This window comes from Trichomycterus rosablanca, chromosome 9 (genome assembly GCF_030014385.1).
Source record: "Trichomycterus rosablanca isolate fTriRos1 chromosome 9, fTriRos1.hap1, whole genome shotgun sequence".
NCBI lineage: Eukaryota > Metazoa > Chordata > Actinopteri > Siluriformes > Trichomycteridae > Trichomycterus > Trichomycterus rosablanca.
The window spans coordinates 38,597,943-38,619,835 of NC_085996.1; the positions used below are offsets into that span (position 1 = coordinate 38,597,943).

A 21,893-nucleotide genomic window follows, 5' to 3' on the forward strand; every position below is an offset into this window, starting at 1 on the left:
ATCTCTGCTATATCAAGCTCCTTTGTCAGTTTTTGGCAGTGCCGCAACCTCCAAGATTTTTAAGTTATAAAATGTTATACTATTACGTAACTATTAAATGTAAACATACTGTTTGCTCTACAAAGCCCAATATTATTTTAAATCTTAAGTTTTAAGACGTAATAAAGGTCACTGAACTATGAACAAGCACATTTTCCCGCAAATTTAGTAGTGCCCTAACTATAACGTAATGATGCCCATACGTACCCTCATACAGTGTAACACACTGTATAAGTTCATTCTTACCTTGTGCTTGTCCAGGAGGATCTGAACCTCGAGGACCGACCCTACAGTCATCTTCTGATCTGCAGCCATCTTATCCTGGGCCGTGTCTACCAGTTCCTGTAGGTCATGTAAAGCCTTCTCGTACTGCGTCTTCAAAACCAGCGTCTGATTCAGCCCACTCCGCCTCGAGCCAACGATCTCGACCAGCTCCTCATATACGTCCTACAGACACACACGTGACGACAGGGATGACCAAACTGGACCTAAACACGGGTATGGGGGGGTGATTAGTGTGAGATTTACCTGTAGTTTGAGCAGCTCTGGTGTGGTCACTGAGTCTGGCTGCAGAGTTTCTCCTTTAGTCCTCATCTCAGAGACTTTCTGCTCAAACTCCCTCAGACCGTCCTCGGCCTCCGCCAGGGTCTGTTCCGAACACATACAGCGCGGAACCTTTAACTTTTATACATCCAGTAGTACTTTTCACCCACAGAAATCACAATAAATCACCAAAAGATGGTCTATAAATAGCTACACACAAGAGGACACGCTTTAGCATATTTTTTCTATTTATTTATGCATTTTCTACTGATTTAGCATAGCCAATTAGTCTTCCACTGTATATTTGCCTGCTTCACACCCCCTCCGACACGTGTGCAGTCCCTCGACCCCTTCTTTTTCGGTGGATTCACACATGAGGCTCATCCCATTCTGTACATGCACCTTGAGCTGCTAACCAGGGTCCTTACACAGCGTTGTAGGACCCCACTCACTTGGTCTGGTCTTTTCCCACCCAGCAGACTCGGAGGCCAATTTTGTCTAGATTTTGTCTAGATGGCAGAGGAAGGATGCAGTTTTATGACAGGACACAGCATGGTTAACATGTTCAGTGTGGTAGAAGCAAATCCTAGACTATAAATATTTAAAACTTCTAGTTGAAATGTTTATTATTAGTTTAGTTTATTAAAAATGAATCTGGTGTAGTCGTGAATCTGACCTCCATTTGTTTCGAGGCCGGTCGGTCCACAGATCCAGACAGCTTCTTCAGCAGCTGGTGCTTCGCGTCACTCATAGTAGAAAATAACAGCCTCAACTCCGTCTTAATAAATAAATAAAAACATATATAATTAAACACTATGTGGACAAAAGTATCAGGACACCCCTTCTAACTTTTTAATTCCGGTGTTTCAGCCACAACAAACCTTAACAGAGGCTGTAATGGCTGTAATAAATCGATTGTATGAAAGGAAAGCATATGCTCCCAACTTTGCAGCACCAGTTTAGGGAAGGCCCTTTCCTGTTTAAGCAAGACTGTAACCTTGTGCACAAAGCAAAGCTCTATTAAGACATGGGATGTAACGATGCACCACAAGACAGTTAAAAATCGATTTACATGTGTAACGATTCGAATCGGTAATTCATGTATGATGAATCGATATTCATTTTAAACAGCAGAGGGCGCTGGCGCTATTCACCTCGCCTGGTTGACGTCACTGCAGGGTTGCCAGGTTCTGAATTTTCCAGCCAAATTTATTCATGTGAGGATACTTTTTTATTTGTATTATTCATTTATTATTCATTTATTTATTTCATGTGGGATTTATTTAAAATTTTATTTCAGTTTTTTTTACACAAAAGGGAAATGTGCAGCACTGTTTTGCATAGTTTGCACCTATCTTAGAAATAAAAGGACATTCATTATTTAGATAAATAGAAGATTTTATGTAATTTTTTCAAGAGAAATAATAAAAGGAAAGTTGGGAAAAAAATCATATCGTAAACCCAGTATCGTGAATCGCATTGCATCGTGGGTAGAGTGTATCGTTACATCCCTAATAGAGACATGAAGAAAAGCTCAGTTTAAAGAAACTCCAGTGGCCTGCACAGAGCACTGACCTCAGCCCTCGGCTTCGGAATGAACTGGAACGTCAACGGAGGCTTTCCTGACTAATACAAATGCTCTTTTGACTGAACAGGCACAAATTCCCACAGACATACTTCAAAGTCTTGTGAGAAGCCTTCTCAGAAGAGCGGCTGTTGTTATAGCCTAAACGATCACATAGAGGTCACTTTATGTTAATACTATTTGCTTTTAAAATGGAATGTCCAGCAAGCTCGTGGCTGGGTGTCCAAATACTTTTGGCTACACACACACACACACACACAATGGTTCTAAAACCACAGGCATTAATGTAGTGTTGGTCCCCCTTTGCAGCAATAACAGCTTCCACTTTTCTCAGAAAGAGTTGTACAAGATTTTGGAGTGTGTCTGTGGGAATTTATGCCTATTCATCTATTTCGGAGGTCAGACACTGATGTTCTAGCTCATCCCAAAGCTGTTTCACTGGCATTCACCAAACCCAGACTCATCCATCAGACTGCCAGACGGACAAGAGTGACACGTTCCCACTACTCAAGAGTCCAGTAGTGCCCTGCTTTACACCACTCCATCTGATGCTTGGCACCGTGCTTTGGCATTGTGATGTCAGGCTGATGTGTGGAGCTGCTCGGCCATGGAAACCCACGCCATGAAGCTCTTGGCACACAGTTTATGCACTCAGCGACCCCGCTCTGCCACTTCATAGCTGTGTTGAACACCCAAATTCAAGAATTAAGAGGTGTGTCCCAATACTTTTGTCCATATCGTGTATAAATCACGTAAAGCAGCACATTCACCCACCTGAAAAGTGGAATGCTCCTGCACCCGGTCCCTAATACTGTCACATCTCTGCTCCATCAGTGAATCCATCAGTCTCAGTCTCTCCTCCAGTCCATCCAGCACCTCCTCGATCACAAACTGATTCCAGTCGTGACCTTCTCTGTCCCTCACCTTCTCAGCACCTCCCGCCAGCACCTCCCGACACTTACACACCTCATTAAAGACGTTCTTCACTTCCTTATTCAAACCCTGCAGCAGAGTGGGATTTCGTGAGGATTGGCCAACCCTACATCGTATTCGTTCATGTACAGATGTGATTCTGCTCGAACTGTACCTCTAGATGACAGAGCTGAACCTCCGAGTCCTCGGACAGTAGCACAGGACCCAAGAGTAAGCTGTTCTCTGCACCATCCAGCCAGGAGGAGGCAGCACACACGGCCTCGTACAGAGCGCTCTCCTGAGTCTGGTCCTGTTTACCATCAGCACCTCCTGCGGTCTGGAAACAGAACACAGATAATATCAGCACGATTCACGACGTTCATTTTTGGGTACAATTCTGCCTGCTGTCTGTTTACGTTATGAATTCATAGTGGATCCAGATTAGAAATGTTATTAATTAACTGGTTAATCAATAACCAATAAAGAAGTCACTGGTTGATTAATGTTGTTGGTTATAAACAGCATATAAATTCATCTCCAAAAGCTGACGCCTAATGAGGAGAGGCTTCTTCTTCCTGCAAGCTATTCGGGCCCTTAACCAGATACATATATACACTAATCAGGCATAACATTATGACTGCCTTCCTAATACTGTGTTGGTCCCTCTTTTGCTGCCAAAACAGCCCTGACCCGTCGAGGCATGGACTCCACTAGACCCCCTAAGTTGTGCTGTGGTATCTGGCACCAAGATGTCAGCAGCAGATCCTTTAACTCCTGTAAGGTGAGAGGTGGAGCCTCCATGGATCGGAGTTGTTCGTCCAGCACGTCCCACAGATGCTCGATCGGTTCGAGATCTGGGGAATTTGGAGGTCAAGTCAACACCTCAAACTGGTCGTTGTGCTCCTCAAACCGTTCCTGAAGCATCATCCTGCTGAAAGAGGCCACAGCCATCAGGGAAGCGTCTCCATGAAAGGGTGAACATGGTCTGCAACAACGCTTATGTAGGTGCTACGTGTCAAAGTAACATCCACATGGATGACAGGACCCGAGGTTTCCCAGCAGCACATTGCCCAAAGCATCACACAGCCTCCGTCGGCTCGCCTTCTTCCCCCCATAGTGTGATTCATAATGATTGTATATAAACTGCATTACCCTGTTCTTGGTTTCTCAGCAAATTTAATAATGTTAATGCCAGTCTAAGTAACAATAATTCAGGATTTAACACTTTATGATTTGCTAATACACACGCCAACATGTAAATAATAATTGCCTCACTTCAGGCACAGACTAACCCACCCTCTGTGTGCATGAGCCAGCTCTGTTTACAACATCGGAACAAACTCTGAGGTTCTAATCTGAACAGAATTTTAAAAATGCATTTATATTATATAAATCACAACAACAGAACTATTAAACATAATCATAAGCGGTGAAGCTGTTTTGCGTTGCTGTGAGGTCTGTCTGCATGTTAAACCCTGCACATGTGGATCTGAGTGGGGCAAAAATGATGTGGATATTTTGCATCCTGTCTGTCCATTATCTTATAATAACATCACTACTGGTGTCAGGAAAAGCTTTAATTTAGCAGCTGCATATTTATTACTTATGATTAACAGGCTACTGTTTAAAATGTACAATCTGGATTCTGAACTGGTTCTGCTTCTCACAGTGGTTTGAATCCTTACTGCCGCTATCAGTGTAATAAATAAAGCATAAAATGTGTTAATATACGACACATTTTATATTTTAAGGTGATGCTATGTGCTGTTTGGTGCTATTTTAACTGCCAATCAATCAATGGCAGTTAGTAATCAGTTAATAAAAATGGGCACAATTTGTCTCCCCAGTCCCGAGTCTGTCTACTGGGTGCAGTGTAGCTGGTTTAAGAACCTTTGCCAGTCCTTCCAGTCCTTGGTTGAAAGTCTCAAATACAGTACTGGGGAAGGACACGTCTGGAGTGAGCTGGTCCCCTCTGAAAAGGCTTCCGGGGCTCGACACTCGCGACCGCTGAAACACCTACAACAAAGACAGCAATCGAATGTTATACTCAACCACAGCGCTTACAAAAGTACAACAGGCCTAAATAAATGTTTATTCTCTTATGTTTATGATTATTAGTAGTGTTAAGCAGTGGTTTAAACACTATACCGAGCTGAGCTGATCCTCCTGCATGGTGTTAAGCAGCAGCTGCATCTTTGTGTTCAGGTCTTTGTTCAGGTTCTCCCATCTCACCGTCATAAGATCCTGAGCGCTCTCGCTCTGCTCCAGCAAATCCTTCAGGTCTACAGCGCTGTTAAACATAACAGAGACAAATTCAATATAAATGAAGCTACGATACACAGCACAGCTACCTTAAGAGTTAAACGTAAACCTAGAACATCCAGCGACGGTGCAAAGCTTCATGCTCCGTCTCAAATACTGCTTTACATTTCCACCTCTTGGACATTGTGACTAAGCCATTGCTAACTGATTTGCCGTAGGATCACTAGGACGCCTCAGAGTGCAAATTAAGCAGTAACGTTTCTGCTAAACACGAATCTTCAAGTATTACACAGTTTCAAGGTCCATGATGCGATTTAGAGCCCTAAACTATCGCACTAGAGGGTGGATGAGACACCGATCAGGCATAACATTATGACCACCTTCCTAATATTGTGTTGGTCCCCCTTTTGCTGCCAAAACAGCCCTGTAACTGTGATGCTCTGTGTATTCTGACACCTTTCTATCAGGACCAGCATGAACTTCTTCAGCAGTCTGAGCTACAGTAGCTCGTCTGTTGGATCGGACCACACGGGCATCAATGAGTCTTGGCCGCCCATGACCCTGACGCCGGTTTACCACTGTTCCTTCCTTGGACCGCTTTTGATAGATACTGACCACTGCAGACCGGGACACACCCCACAAGAGCTGCAGTTTTGGAGACGCTCTGACCCAGACGTCTAGCCATCACAATCTGGCCCTCGTCAAACTCGCTCAGATCCTCACGCTCGCCCATTTTTCCTGCTTCTAACATCAACTTTGAGGATAAAATGTTCACTTGCTGCCTAATATACCCCCCCCCCCCCACACACACACACTAAGAGGTGCCGTGATGAAGAGATAATCAGTGTTATTCACTTCACCTGTCAGTGGTCAGAATGTTATACCTGGTCGATGTATATCAAATATATTATGTAATTCATTTAATCATTTTCAGTTTAAACCACCACTTTACCCTGGTCAGGGTCCAGGTAGGTCTGCCTGTCCTGGAAACACTCCAGTAGCACACCCCGGACAAGACGACTATCCATCGTGCAGCCTTGGCCTTCCCCCCTCAAACACAGCCAGTCATGTCTGTATTTAGACACCCGACCAGCTGATAGCACCTCTGGAGATTCAAACCCTGGAGTCAAGTCGTGCTTGGTTAAAAAAAAAAAAAAAGACCAGGAAAATCCTGGAGTGGACACTCTAGTGTCCACTGAATATAATCTAAGCAACTGAGAATTAAGGGCCACTGTATAAGGCTATAACTTGCTGGTGATGGGGGTTGAACCGGCGACCCTCTGATCACTTGTCGGTACATTAATCACTAGATTATCACTGCCTGAACATCTGTGTTAATAAAGCTTTACGGTGAAATCAGTTAGTATATAAATCTATCTAATTCATTAATTGACCACCAAATGACCCCAAATCCCATCCCATAATTCCCATAATGCTCTTATAATCGTATTATGACGTCAGCATCACCCAGTACTACATCGCATCCTCTAAAACAGGGAAATAATGTTAGTTTTGTGAAACTGAAGACAAATATAATGAAATATGTTAGCTAGGTAGACGCACCTCTCTCCGTTGGGCGTGGTCTGCTGTGAAAGTAGCTCCTCCCCTCTGCAGGCGACCGACTGCATTAACTTCCTCTGTTCCTCGAGCTGCGCCTCTAATTCCTTAACCAGGCAAAAAATAAATAAAACAATATAACAGGACAGATAAGCCTGTGCTTTAGCGTTTAGTATGGTAGTGGATCGTACCCGCTGTCTCTGCACCGTGTCCTGGTGCTGCTGGGTGCGTGTGGATCGAGCCTGACTCAGCCAGTCCAACATGCTCGGGCTCTGAGACAGCGTCGAGTCGGGCTCACTTTCCTCCTGCTCCAGCAGTGTACCCTAAACACACGATTCAGCAGTCAGGAACATGTTCAATTACACTAAACATGAAAACCTTACATCACCAAGCACAATATGCTGTATAGAGTGGTGTAAATCACATCAACACTGGACTCTGGAGCAAAGGAAACATGTTATACAGAGTGATAAATCACGATCTGGCAGTCTGATGGACGATTCTGGGTGTGGCGAATACCAGGAGAACGTTACCTGCCTGACTGCATTGTGCCAGCTGTGAAGTTTGGTGGAGGAGGCATGATGCTATGAGGTTGGGCTGGGCCACTTAGTTCTAGTGAAGGGAAATCATGATGCTCCAGCATACCAAGGTATTTTATGCTTCTAACTTTGTGGAAACAGTTTGGGGAAGGCTCCTTTCTGTTCCAGCATGACTGTTCCCTCAGTGTACAAAGCATAAACTTGCCTGGCCCTCACACAGAGCCCTGACTTCAACCCCATCAAACGACTTTGGGCCTCCCAATTAATTTACATTTTCGGCATTAAGCAGACTTAATTGTGACAGAATACAATCTAAGCAATCGAGGGCCTCGCTCAAGGGCCCAACGGTGACAACTTGGAAGTGGTGGGGCTTGAACCGGCAACCTTTGGATTACTGGACCAGTACCTTAACCACTTGGCTACAGCTGCTCTACCTTATAATTCAACATCAGTGTCTGACCTCACAAATGCTCTTTTGGATAAATGTGCAAAAATTCCTGCAGATACATTCCAAAAGCCTTTCCAGAAGAGTGGAAGCTGTTATAGCTGCAAAGTGAGGACCAACACCACATGAATGCACATGGATTTAGATTAGGATGTCATTAAATCTCCTGTAGGTGTAACGTGAGGTCCTCTGATGTTGGATGTACGACAGTTGTAGCTTTGCGGTTAAGGTACTGGACTGGTAATCGAAAGGTTGCTGGTTCGAGCCCCACCTAAATTTCCTAGACAAAAACACTATCACAGCACTGTAAGTTGCTTTGGATAAAAGCGCCTGCTAAATGCTTCTGTCCATGCAGTGTGTGTGTACACACCAATCAATAAAGAAACATGCATCCCAAGTCAGTTTAACATTGACAGCATTTACAGTTGTCACACACACACACACACACACACTGCTCTATTATCTTCTCCCTCACAAAGCTTCAGTGAAGACAAAGAGGGTTTCAGTGTGACGCAACACAGCTGGAAAAAAAGAAATACTTTCAGTGTCAGCGCAGTTTGTTTGCCCTCTAAAAGTGTACAAAAACATTATCCAGCAGTTCATACAGAAGATTTAAACACATTAAAACAACGTGTGGCTTATATTAGAGTTTATAACTCTTCCCGTAATACGAAAGAGTGAACTGGTTGAGTGCTGGTGCCCCAGTGTAAAATATGTTAAAGATTAATGGTTAATGGTGGTAGGGGGAGTGGATTTTGATTCCAGTGGTTAAAGTGTTTATTCAGTGTGGACAAACCCCATTTAACCAGAGAGTCCACAATGTTTGTGAAATTGTAAATAGTGCCAAAGTGTCCCTGGAGGGCTCGTGATTGACAGGCGAGGTGTTTCAGGGCACTGTTTTGTTTAAGACTATAATATGCTTGCATTGTTCTGATGTTGTGTTTTTGGCTTGTTTAGAATATACAGTATATATGATACACTGCTAGCCTAGTGGGTTCGAATCACAGTCCTGCCATGCAGCCACTGTTGGGCCCTTGACCAAGGCCTCTAAACCAGCAGTCCCCAACCTTATTGCACCACGGACAGATTTCATATAAGATATAATTTCACGGACCGGCGATGGTGGGGGATTTAAAATAGAATAACTATAGAATGGAAAATCAGTGTGAGTCCTGAGGTTTTTTTTGCTGCAACTAGACGCTGCTCCCACCTAGTGGTGATTGGAGACAATAACACCTGAAGAGTATTGAAAATGTAATTGCTCTTGTAGCAATCTCTAATTATTTATTTTTTTCTGTGCGGCACGGTAATAAATGACCCATGGACCGGTACCGGTCCACGGCCCGGTGGCTGGGGACCACTGCTCTAAACGGTCGGCTGGGTGCCTATAGCAGACTGCTGGGTGGACAAGAGCGGACTAAGCGGACTTCGGTTGCCAAAGGCGCCTGTACAGAAAGTTAAGGAGTGCAGGGATCGGGCGTGGCTCTCCGCACACGGAGCAGATCTTACGTGCAATTCCACTGAAGTATGGGAGAATAAGAAGTGATTGGTGGACCACGCATATATCGGATGGAGTGTCAGGTGAACGCCACTGGGGTCCCCAGCAGCGGTTTGGCTACACTAAACTGGGAGAAAAAGGGTGTAAATGTATAAAAAAGGTGGATTCATTTATTTAAAAACATCTTAAAAGTAATGCCCATGCTCTCTTTTGCAGATACAGACATTTACATGCCAGTATCAGTGCCAGGACTCGTATCAGCAGACCCAGATTGATGACGTGTGTGAGACGCTCACCTGTATGTGCGTGTGCTTGTCCTGCAGGATGCGCTGCAGCTCCAGCAGACTGGCTTTGAGGACGTGCAGTTTGTGCGTGAGCTGCTCGGCGTCCCCTCGCGTTCCCGCCTTCCCCTCCATCAGCAGACTCTCGCTGTGCACCGACAGCTCGGACAGACACACCACCTTCTGCTCGATCTCCAGCAGCATGTTCTGTACGGGCACAGAGCGGGCAGAACGTGCGTACATCAGACTCACGGACGTCCAAGTGTCAACAAGAAAATGCGCGTCATGGTACTGACCTGGCAGTCCGTCAGCTGGTCCTCCATGTCCATGTCCTCCTGATGTGGTCGGAGGGCAGAATTTAGGGTGGCGCGTGTGCTCAGCAGCCAGTGGTCGAGCTCCTCAGCTTCAGTGTGGTACCTCTGCAGGGCCTGTTCCTGCCTCTGCTCCTCCAGCTGCTCGTTCAGTCGCTCCTGTGGAGATACAACAAGTCAGCAATGACTGTAGTAACCTACAGTGTCCTAAATACATTTAAAATACATAATAATGATAAAATAGAATTTTTTGTGGGCAGTTTTAGCCTAGCAGTTAGGGTACTGGACCAGTAATCGAAAAGGTCACTTGTTCAAGCCCCTCCACGGCCAGATTATCACTGTTTACATTTCACATTTACATTTTTGGCATCTAGCAGACGGCTTTATCCAAAGCGACTTACATTATAGTTACAGTATACAACCTGGCAATGATGGGGCTTGAACCAGCGACCCTCAGATTACTAGACCAGTACTTTAACCACTAGGCTACAGACTACACTGTTGGGCCATTGAGCAAGGCCCTTAACCCTCAACTGCTTTGGATAAAAGCGTACGCCAAATGCAGAAAATGTAAATGTAAATAATAAGTATAATATAAAAATTAATACGATTAATTGGGGATTAAGGGCCTTGCTCAAGGCTCAGGGGCCCAACAATGGCATCTTGGCAATGGTGGCGTTGGTTCTGACAGCCTTCTGATTACCGCTCAGTCTGAAACCACAAGCAAAGCTATTTACTCCTTGTAAGTGCAGTAGGAGAGGTTTGTGGCTTTTAAAATGATTCCATTCGCATGAAATGGGGTGAATTCTGCCATGCAGCCATGTTGGGCCCTTGAGCAAGGCCTCTAAACGGTCGGCTGGGTGCCCCTCTAGCAGGTGCCTGTAGCAGACAAAATTGGCCTCTAGTCTGCTGGGTGGACAAGAGCGGACTTGGAGTGGGGTTATCAACGCTGTGTAAGGACCATGGTTGCCCAGTGCACCTGTACAGAAAGTGGAGGAGCGCAGAGATCAGGGCGTGGCTCTCCGTACGTGAAGTCGACCTCACGTGCAATTCTACTTCTATTCTAATTCTACTATCGGAAAGAGTGTGTCAGGTGAATATACACCCTCCTTGGACACCATCGGGGCCCCCAGCAGTGGATTGGCTATTCTAAACTGGGAGAAAAAGGGGCATAAAAAAGGTGGATGCATTTATTTTAAAACATTTTAAATGCCCAGATACAGACATTGCTCTCGCGTGCCAGTATCAGTGCCAATATGCAGAAATGGCATAAGCAGCTCTATTTTCTCCTGGTGTTTGGTAGGAGAGGTCTGTGGCTTTTAAAATGCTCCCGTTCGCATTAAACAAGGTGAGTTTGGAATGTGTATGGGTGTCTCAGTTGGTCTATTTGGAACGAGTTGTTTGTAATGACTGTAAACAGGAGCGTCTGTAGAAAGACGCCTATAAAAATCTGAGCTCTTAGATGAAGGTCACATGACTCACCTCCAGGAGCTGGCGCTTGCCAGACGCCTTCATGTGTATGGTGGCCATGCGTTCGCCCAGGACGGTGAGGGTGGAGTGCAGCGCCAGCTGATCGCCCGCGTCCTGTTCGGGACTCTCCTCGTCCCGCCGCAGCTCCTCGGAGAAACACGCCTGCAGAGCGCTGATCTCGTCCTGCAGCATCAGGATCTCGTCCATCAGAGCCTGGACGCAGCGCAGAGCCAGTAAATAACGCCGAGTGACATAAGCACTGAAGTGTGAACTTACACGATATGGACAAAAGTACTGGGACACAACAATTGCTAACAGGTATGATAAACAGTTGAGGGAAGGCCCGTTCCTGTTCCCCTGTGCACAAAGCAAGTTTGATTTAAAGGAACTCCAGTGTCCAGCACAGAGTCCTGACCTCACCCCCACTGAACAGCTCTGGGAAAGACAAATGTCTTTTTTGACTAAATGGGCACAAATTCCTACAGACATAATACAAAGTCTTGTGAGTAGCCTTCTCAGAGTGGCTGTTGTCATATAGAGGTCGCTCTTTATCAGTGGTGGGCAAACTACGGCCCGCGGGCCACATCCGGCCCCTTACGGCCGTTTCATCCGGCCCGCTGAGCATTTACAAGATTGTCCTTTCGAGTAGGGCTTGCAAACTGAATCCCTGAGTCAACGAGTCAGAGATGACTCTTTTCAAATGAATGATTCATTGGAATGGAATCAGGGAGCTGTGCTCTTATCTATAGTAAAGATTCATTCGTTTTGCTCACTTTATTTCTAGTTCGTTTGTTAAAGAGATTCAGTCGTGGTCCAGGCTTTGATAAACAGCTGTATAAACCAATCAGAGCTTCCGAATTCGGGTTTTGGGCGGAATTTCAATCTATCTCTTCATTGGCTGTTGTATAAGTGACAGTTTAGTGAAAAAAATTACCAGTTTCAGCTTTTTACCGCGAAAGCCGACAGAATAAATGATCTAAAATGGTTTTCATTAGTTACGTGGATAAAAACAATTGGGTTTGGATTTGATATATTCTGGAAATATTCTGGAAACATACAAGATGGTCGCCAAGAAGAAAAAAAGTGGATTATATCCTTGATGGAACAACACACGGATCAGGTAAGCAGTGGTTATGATTTTATGCTGCTGTGTGGTTGATCTGGGTAACGGTACTGCTGTTTATCGTGCGTTTTTCATTTTGCAATGATAGCAAAGCATCATCAAATATTGTAATTGTTTATAAACTATAATACGGGTAGTGGCCTGCCATTGTACAGTACATCAAATCAAAATCAAATCAAATCACTTTACTGTCACACATTAAGTCTACATTGTATCGTATCGTATATCGCCACTTCTCTAAAGCATATCGAGATATGAGTTTTTTAGTCATATCGCACAGCCCTACAGTACCCTGCATTTCAGTTGATTCCACTAGTTTGCGCACTTCAAACACTACCGACCTTTGTTAAACTCGAGTCTATCGTTGCCCACCCCTGATCTATATAAATGCCATTTGTTTTGAAATGGGACATCCAACAAGCTCATGGTCAGGTGTCCGAATACTTTTGGACTAAATAATCCGGGTAGGATGTGGGTTTCCTCCAGGCGTTTCTCCCAGCTTGTAGGTGAATTGTCCACTCTAAATTGCCACTAGATGGGAGTGAATGAGTGAGTAAGTAAATGAGTAAATGTATGGTGCCCAATGGCTGGCACTGTACTGGTGCGTGGGTGTTTTCCTGCCTGGCATGGAAACAGGACAGAATCTGTCTTACGGCAACACACTGTGGTTATTGTGCAAAGGAAACTCCCGTAAAGGCCTGGCACAAGCTCACCACCCACTCTGATTAATATTAAGGATGAATGTGTGTGGTGCCCTGACCAGTTACCCTCACGGTTTCCGTTACCTGGTGAGCAGCCATCTGACTTTCGGGACTCTTGCCAGGCTCCAGTCCTTCGCTGAGGGCGCTCTCGATGGACTCCATCTTGGTGGAGACGGACTGTAATGACTCCTGGTAGTGCTGCTGTCTCTCCAGAGCCTCGTACAGACTCTTCTGCTTCTCACTGATCTACACCAGTACACAAAAGATGAAAACAAGCTGGTAAGAGTGGGATAGAGTGTAATGCAGACTGGTAATAGTGGGGTACATAGAGATAGGGTTTAATGTAGACTGGTAATACTGGGATTTTGAGAGATGGGATGTAATGTAGACTGGTAATAGTGGGATGCATAGGGATAGGATGTAATGCAGACTGGTAATAGTGGGATACATAGGGATAGGATGTAATGTAGACTGGTAATAGTGGGATACATAGGGATAGGATGTCATGTAGACTGGTAATAGTGGGATACATAGAGATAGGGTGTAATGTAGACTGGTAATACTGGGATAGGATGTAATGCAGACTGGTAATAGTGGGATACATAGAGATAGGATGTAATGTAGACTGGTAATGCTGGGATACATAGGGATAGGATGTAATGCAGACTGGTAATGCTGGGATACATAGAGATAGGATGTAATGTAGACTGGTAATGCTGGGATACATAGAGATAGGATGTAATGTAGACTGGTAATACTGGGATACATAGAGATAGGGTGTAATGTAGACTGGTAATAGTGGGATACATAGGGATAGGGTGTAATGTAGACTGGTAATACTGGGATACATAGGGATAGGGTGTAATGTAGACTGGTAATACTGGGATACATAGGGATAGGGTGTAATGTAGACTGGTAATACTGGGATACATAGGGATAGGGTGTAATGTAGACTGGTAATACTGGGATACATAGAGATAGGGTGTAATGTAAGCTGGTAAGAGTGGGATGCAAATTATTTACCACATTTTTCAATGTTTCCCATGAGCGCTGTAAATCGTCCAGGTTGGCTGACTCAATCGATTGGTCATAGAGTTCCTGTAGCGGTGCTCTGCTTAATGGGGCTCTTCCAGGAACCTAAAACCCCAGGAGAAGGATCGGTTAGCTTTCAAATAAGATTTCATATGCTGCGCTAACTTAAGGTCCGATGTTCAGCAACTAATAAAAGGTTTACACAGATGCTTTACATTTCTTTACAGTTCAGTTCTGAAGTATGTTTATTTTGAGATCTTGAGTTCTCAAGTTCGAATCTCAGATCTGATGATCAAAGTAAAAGCAGGGAAATCCAATCAAAAGAGAGAGAGAATGACCCACCAGGTGACTGATGGACATTTACAGGATTTTCAATAATCTTTTTATTATAATTTAGGAAAATACATCACTACTACATGAAAAATACCAATCAGTAAGAGAAAGGGGAAGGAAAAGCTTTATTTAAGACAACAGTGACGGCAGCCACTGGCGCTTTTCAAACTGCAACTCATGCAAAACATTCGGGAGGCATTTCCTCATCCTTCCTGTACACATCATATTTTCATACAGATCATATTCCTGAGATCGCTAGTGTCGGGAATTCTTTCCCTGCCAGATAAAAAGCATCCGTTATCCACACCGATCAGCCATAACATTAAAACCACCTCCTTGTTTCTACACTCACTGTCCATTTTATCAGCTCCACTTACCACATAGAAGCACTTTGTAGTTCTACAATTACTGACTGTAGTCCATCTGTTTCTCTGCATGCTTTGTTACCCCCTTTCACCCTGTTCTTCAATGGTCAGGACCACCACAGGATGACCACAGAGCAGGTATTATTTAGGTGTGTTAGTGTGGGCTGGTATGAGTGGATCAGACACAGCAGCGCTGCTGGAGTTTTTAAACACCTCACTGTCACTGCTGGACTGAGAATAGTCCACCAACCAAAAAATATCCAGCCAACAGCGCCCCGTCCTGTGAGCACTGATGAAGGTCTAGAAGATGACCGACTCAAACAGCAGCAATAGATGAGCGATCGTCTCTGACTTTACATCTACAAGGTGGACCAACTAGGTAGGAGCGTCTAATAGAGTGGACAGTGAGTGGACACGGTGTTTAAAAACTCCAGCAGCGCTGCTGTGTCTGACCCACTCATACCAGCACAACACACACTAACACACCACCACCATGTCAGTGTCACTGCAGTGCTGAGAATCATCCACCACCTAAATAATACCTGCTCTGTGGTGGTCCTGACCTACAGTCAGTAATTGTAGTACTACAAAGTGCTTCTATATGGTAAGTGGAGCTGATAAAATGGACAGTGAGTGTAGAAACAAGGAGGTGGTTTTAATGTTATGGCTGATCGGTGTATTTTATGCAGTTGTGTCTTACCTAATCTATTCACGGATGATTTTTCAGATGACTAGCGCTTTGATTCAGTCAGCACGGCGTTAAAATAAATGAGCTTGATCAGAAGAGCGGGATGTACCTGGTTAAGCGAGGCGTCAGCGTTAGGCCCGGGCGAGGGGGATCTACAAGCCGGAGGGGAGGAGACCTCGCTGTTGGTGCCGTCCTCGCCAGACTCCTCCGTTACCGGGGAGAGGAGAGTGTGACAGCGGCCTGCGGTCATCTACCCGCCCGGCACAGGAAACCAGGGTCAGGCAGGAGGTGCAGAGAAAGAACCCCGAAAAAAGAAGCATCAGCGTCAGGAGACACAAACAGAGATAAACATGGAAGGATCAGTTGGGTTTGATTATATTAGGATGAATTTTAGATCTTTATTTGTAGATGAGAAGAAGAAGGAGGCAGCGTGGTTTGTCAGTGCAGAAGCAGATGGATTCGTTTAAAGCAGGGAGGACATGACTAAGCTCTTTTTGGGCACCAAATCATTCTGAAAGCATGCAGTTAACCAGGGTACGAGCTCAGCCAGACTCGAGTCACCCCGTCTACAGGAATACAAACCATGATACTCATGCAACAGTCACCGCAATATTTACATCTGCACACTCAGTGCCAGCAGAGCTGTAGTGCTACAGAGGAAATAAATTATATAATGATTTTAAATAAAAAGAAGGATTAAATCTCTGTAGCAAACTTTATCAAGCTGATGTTTGTGCAATCAAGGCTGCACAGTAGAAGCTGCACTACCAATCATGTGTCCGGCAAGTCCTTGACCGCCGGACTGTTTCCTGGTTCAACGGCCGTTTCTTATTAACATTTTGGACAGATGAAATGGAAAACTAGACGCATCGGTCAGCTGCTTAGATCGAGCATCGTCAAGCATTTTACACAAAACAAAATATATTTCATTAATATAAATGGTGGCGATCTGGTCCCAGTGTGGTTTACAAGATGTAACGTAAAGCCTCCACAAGGGGGCGCACGTGTACAAGTTTGTTTCATTTTTATGGATCTTTTAAATTAGTTTATTTCTTGTTATTATTTTTTCTGTGATAATTTTTTTTGCTCTAAGAAACCCTGGTTTAGAGGAACTTGTGGTTGTCAGAGAACTATTTATGCTCTAAAACTGGCAGAAACTGACCATTCCAGACCAGCCAAGAATTGAATTCTGAAGCTTGATAAATGGCAGTGTGTCCAAACTTTTGAGCATTAAAAAACCACAACAGTTTTTTTTTAAACTTCTGCTTACTGTATGTAACATAATTTTATTTATTAAACTTTATTGCCATGATTAACACATATGTGTCATTTTATGGCAAGCAAGGTATTATGTTTCTGTCTGCTTATTTTATCTTGTCTTTATAATTTGTGCTATTTTATTTACCATTTTTATTTTTATAGCTGCAATTATGTGATATAATTACGCAGATCTAAGTGATTAAGGAGCTGTGGCGTAACTAGGTGCTCATGTGCCCCAGTGCTGCTCGTCCGGCGGGGATGCTACGGGTCTTTTGCTGTGTGCGGTGGTGGAGGTGTGGGAATGAAGGCACACGACAAAATAGAGTCACTTTAACTGTTTAGTCAGGACTTCATTGAGCGTTACAACACTTTAGACTGCCTAGCTCCAGCACCCGAACTACCTATTGGGTTCAATGCTGGGGCCATACGGCGAGTCTCGTATACAAAACTAACTAACTGCAGAACATCTGAACGCACATGTATAAACCGGGTGCTGCATTCTGATTGGCTGAGCTGAATGTCACTCACATATCGCCGCAACAACATTGTAATATAATAACGACCTGGCGAGTGCAGCCAATGGAGGGGCAGTGCGGTGGGGGTTGAGTTCATGTCGTGGAGAGCCCCCCCCCGTGCCATGGGCCCCAGTGCACCTGCCCCCCCCTGACCCCCCGGTAGTTACGCCCCTGTTAAGGAGGGCACTTATGAACCCATTAAGTACACGTGAGCTTATGGATGGCCAAATAGGCTAGGGTAAGTTTGATTATTGGTGACCATGCTATTCTTTGTACCTTTGTACCTCTTTGCAGTCTAGGACTGTAAAAAAACAAGGATTAAGCTTGATTGATATATAAGTTCATACACTGATGGAGAAATTTGAACCCTCAATCTGACATTCATATAAAATCGAGCGCCTCTGCTGGACAGTTTTGAAACGTACTGGCTGAGGAAAAATATCCAAACATAAGAAAATGTGCCGCATATTTGACAGCATTTTTGGATCAACTTACTTGTGTGAATCAGCTTTTTCCACATGAAAATAATGAAGTGTGAATATGGGTCCACACTTACTGATGGACACTTGGAAGCTGCTTGAGAATCGGTATCAGCAGCTCCTGTCCAGACCACATAAACCTGACCGACACCATTCAGTGTAAATCATCAGAATAAGGTCAGTGTGATTTTTTACTCGCTCACCCTGTAAAGCTTCAAAGCTTTTTTGAAAAATGATGAGGCCGACCTTATTAAGAAGTAGATCGTGATGACCTGTCGACTGAAATAGTAGATCTCAAACCATGAAAGTGTGGGCACCCCTGCTCTAGAAACTTATGCTGCTTCCATATTTAGGGATCGCGACAGCAGATAATTCCGGTCCTCATATCTGATTTGGCACAGTTTTACTTCCTGACGCCGCAGACATCTTTATTTTATTTGAGCCTGGAAGTGAGCTCCTTGACTCCCAACATAGCTAATCATGTCTGTGCAGACGCCCAACCAGCCGACAGCACAGCTGAGAATAAAATCCAGAATAAATGTCTCATAAAATGTTTTATGGTTGATTTTTTTTTCTAGCACTGATGGGTAGCTCCTTAGCTCCTCATTTACCTCCACTTACCATATAGAAGCACTTTGTAGTTCTACAATTACTGACTGTAGTCTATCTGTTTCTCTACATACTTTTTTAACCTGCTTTCACCCTGTTCTTCAATGGTCAGGACCCCCACAGGACCACCACAGAACAGGTATTATTTAGGTGGTGGATCATTCTCAGCACTGCAGTGACACTGACATGGTGGTGGTGTGTTAGTGTGTGTTGTGCTGGTATGAATGAATCAGACACAGCAGCGCTGCTGGAGTTTTTAAATACTGTGTCCACTCACTGTCCACTCTGATGAGCGAAGTCAGAGACGATCGCTCATCTATTGCTGCTGTTTGAGTCGCTCATCTTCTAGACCTTCATCAGTGGTCAGAATGATCCACCACCTAAATAATACCTGCTCTGTGGGGGTCCTGTGGGGGTCCTGACCATTGAAGAACAGGGTGAAAGGGGGCTAACAAAGCATGCAGAGAAACAGATGGACTACAGTCAGTAATTGTAGAACTACAAAGTGCTTCTATATGGTAAGTGGAGCTGATAAAATGGACAGTGAGTGCAGAAACATGGAGGTGGTTTTAATGTTATGACTGATCGATGTATGTATATATATATTTACTGACAAAACACACACCAGGAATGAAAGCGGTGCTGTGTGCACGCAGCAATCAAAATACTGTAAACAGTTTCAGCCCTGAGACGTACTGCTAAAATTAGATCTCTCTAACAATGTCGTTCTGCTAAGCTACTGCACAGCACCCTCCTCCCACACACACACACACACACACACACACACACACACACACACAGTGGGACGCAGGAATGTCTATATGTCTCAGCAAAGAGTGCAAAACCTGTATTTATTAAACCACAAAACAATCGCCCGGAGAGTCAAGGCTGGATGAAACATCCGTCCTGTTTCCTGATCCACTCAGGAGCAGTGAGAGAAGTGCATGACGCAGCAGGAGAACGAGGCGGTAATTAACACTGCGGGGAAAACGGGACAGTATGGGGGGGATACATCACTGACACACAGCAAGAACAAACACAGGAGTCAGAAGAAGTAGTAGAAAAAAAAATAGGACAGCAGGAGAAGGAACAGTGGATTCAGAGCCCTTGACTTTGTTGCACACTTTACTGTGTTTTAGTGGATGTATGGATTTGATTTTGAATGTATAGACATGACATTTCTACTCATAAGTCTACACCTAATTAGAAGTATACAATTCAATCAATCAAGGGTTAAGGGCCTTGCTCAGGGGCCCAACAGTAGCAACCTGACAGTGGTAGGGCTTGAACCGGCAACCTTCTGTTCTCTAGTCCAGTACCTTAACCACTGAGCTACCGCTGCCATTTGGAAAACAGATATAGATATCCAGGCTTGTTTGGGAGCTGGGGTCAGAGCGCAGGGTCAGCCATTGTATGGCATTCCTGGATTTAAGTGGGTTAAGGGCCTCGCTCAAGGGCCCAACAGTGGCTGCATGGCAGAGCTGGGGATTTAACCCATAATCTTCAGATTGATTAAACTCTACCCACTAGACGACTGTCCGACCACATTTACATTTGCGCCATTTAGCAGACGGCTTACAATTGTGACAGCACATAATTCAAGCGATTGAAGGTTAAGGGCCTTGCTCAGGGGCCCAACAGTGGCTTGAACCTGCACTAGTCTGTTCTCTAGCCCAGTACCTTAACCACTAAGCTACCACTGCCCTACAATATACATCTGCATGTGTGTGCATGTCTTTTTCCACATATACAAGCTTGTTTGGAAGCTGGGGTCAGAGCGCAGGGTCAGTCATTGTACGGCGCCCCTGGAGCCAAGTGGGTTAAGGGCCTGGGTTAAGGGCCTCGCTCAAGGGCCCAACAGTGTCTGCATGGCAGAGCTGAGAATTAAACCTATAATCTTTAGATTGATAACCCAAGACTCACTAGGCGACCACTGCAATCATTAATTACCCACATATACACAACAGCTAAACATCTCGCACATATTCAGACCCTTAATTCAGTTTGTCGAAGCCTCTTAAGCCTCTTTGGCAGCAGATGGCAAGTCTTTTTGAATACGCCTCCAAAAACTTTCAGAAACCTGCACCAAAGCCATAACAATGTTGTTTTGGCTGTATGCTTCGGGTTATTGTTGTGTTCAAGGGTGAATTTACCCCCAAGTCTGAGTTTGCATAGATTTTCTCCTAGGATGTTGTTGCACTTGCTTTATTTCCACATCCCTCAATTCTTACCAGTCTGTCTGTGCCTGCTGCTGAAAAGCACCCCTTTATTACCATGATTTAATATAATACCTTAGGAATGGTATTATTCATATGATTTGCCAGACATAGTGCCTGCTGTTCTCCTTACGTTGCCAGAGTCATTTACATGCTGTTTGGCAAACTCTAGCAGCCTCCTTTTACTCAACAGTGCTTCTGTCCTACCACTATACCATTAAAGCCTGATTTATGGAGTGCAGCCGAGACGGTCCTTTGCTCATAAAGTTCTCCCATCTCAGCACAAGACGTTTGGAACTCTTTTGTGTGATTGTTGAGTTATTTATTACCACCCTGACCAAGTCCCAACTCCAAGAAGGTTTAAGGTTTTACCCAGTTCCTCTATCTTTAAAATGAACCATAGTTGTATATCTTTGCTCTGATCTACGCCAGGCCATGATTTGATAGAGGAGATTCACAGTTCCTCGGACTTCACTGCTTGGCTTTTTATCTGACGATGCAGGCTGAATCGTGAGCACTTATAAACCAGGTCTGTGCTTTTGCAACCGATGTTCAATCAATTCAAATTCCAGTGGATTCCAGCTGAGCTCTAGTCACATCACGTGATAATTACATTTACATTTTCTGCATTTAGCAGATACTCTTATGCTGAGCGACTTACAGAAGTGCTTCCATAGTGAACATGACCTTACTCTAGTTTAAGTGGACAACAGTCCAAGGATATAAATCTGCTAAAACTCTGTTAGAACCAAGATGTTTTTTAATAAAGAGCATTCATAAGTATGTCAGCTTAAGTGCTTAGTAAAGAGGTGATGAAGGTTTTTAATCGTCCTTTGAAGACAGCGAGAGACTCAGATGTTTGGACAGACAGACAGACAGAGGAAGCTCGTTCCACCACTTGGGTGGCAGTACAGAGAAGAGCCTTGATGCTCGTCTTCCCCAAATTCTGGATGGAGGATCAAGTCGAGCGAGTCTAGAGGCTCGGAGGTTGCGTGGTACAGAGCGGGGTTTGATCAGCCCTCGAAGGTAGCTCGGGGCTGGTCCAGTTTGGCTTTGTAGGCGAGCATCAGTGTTTTAAACTGAATGTGTGCGGCTACAGGAAGCCAGTGAAGAGAACGCAGCAGTGGGGT

At 44.5% G+C, this 21,893-nt stretch overlaps 1 protein-coding gene across 5 annotated transcripts in view; it reads right to left on the reverse strand.

The window, feature by feature from the left end:
- The window catches only part of syne1a (spectrin repeat containing, nuclear envelope 1a), a 252,167-nt gene that overhangs the window by 50,783 nt on the left and 179,491 nt on the right, over positions 1–21,893 (reverse strand). For all 5 annotated transcript variants that reach the window (XM_063002393.1, XM_063002390.1, XM_063002389.1 and 2 more), the window contains 15 exons: positions 15,794–15,934; positions 14,290–14,403; positions 13,351–13,512; positions 11,455–11,655; positions 9,958–10,131; positions 9,677–9,868; positions 7,090–7,221; positions 6,905–7,005; positions 5,228–5,369; positions 4,970–5,095; positions 3,255–3,416; positions 2,942–3,169; positions 1,259–1,360; positions 568–687; positions 286–486 (listed from right to left, as the gene is read on the reverse strand). In XM_063002393.1, the coding sequence (XP_062858463.1) occupies positions 286–486; positions 568–687; positions 1,259–1,360; positions 2,942–3,169; positions 3,255–3,416; positions 4,970–5,095; positions 5,228–5,369; positions 6,905–7,005; positions 7,090–7,221; positions 9,677–9,868; positions 9,958–10,131; positions 11,455–11,655; positions 13,351–13,512; positions 14,290–14,403; positions 15,794–15,934 (2,298 nt within the window). The remainder of the gene's footprint in view (positions 1–285; positions 487–567; positions 688–1,258; positions 1,361–2,941; positions 3,170–3,254; positions 3,417–4,969; positions 5,096–5,227; positions 5,370–6,904; positions 7,006–7,089; positions 7,222–9,676; positions 9,869–9,957; positions 10,132–11,454; positions 11,656–13,350; positions 13,513–14,289; positions 14,404–15,793; positions 15,935–21,893) is intronic.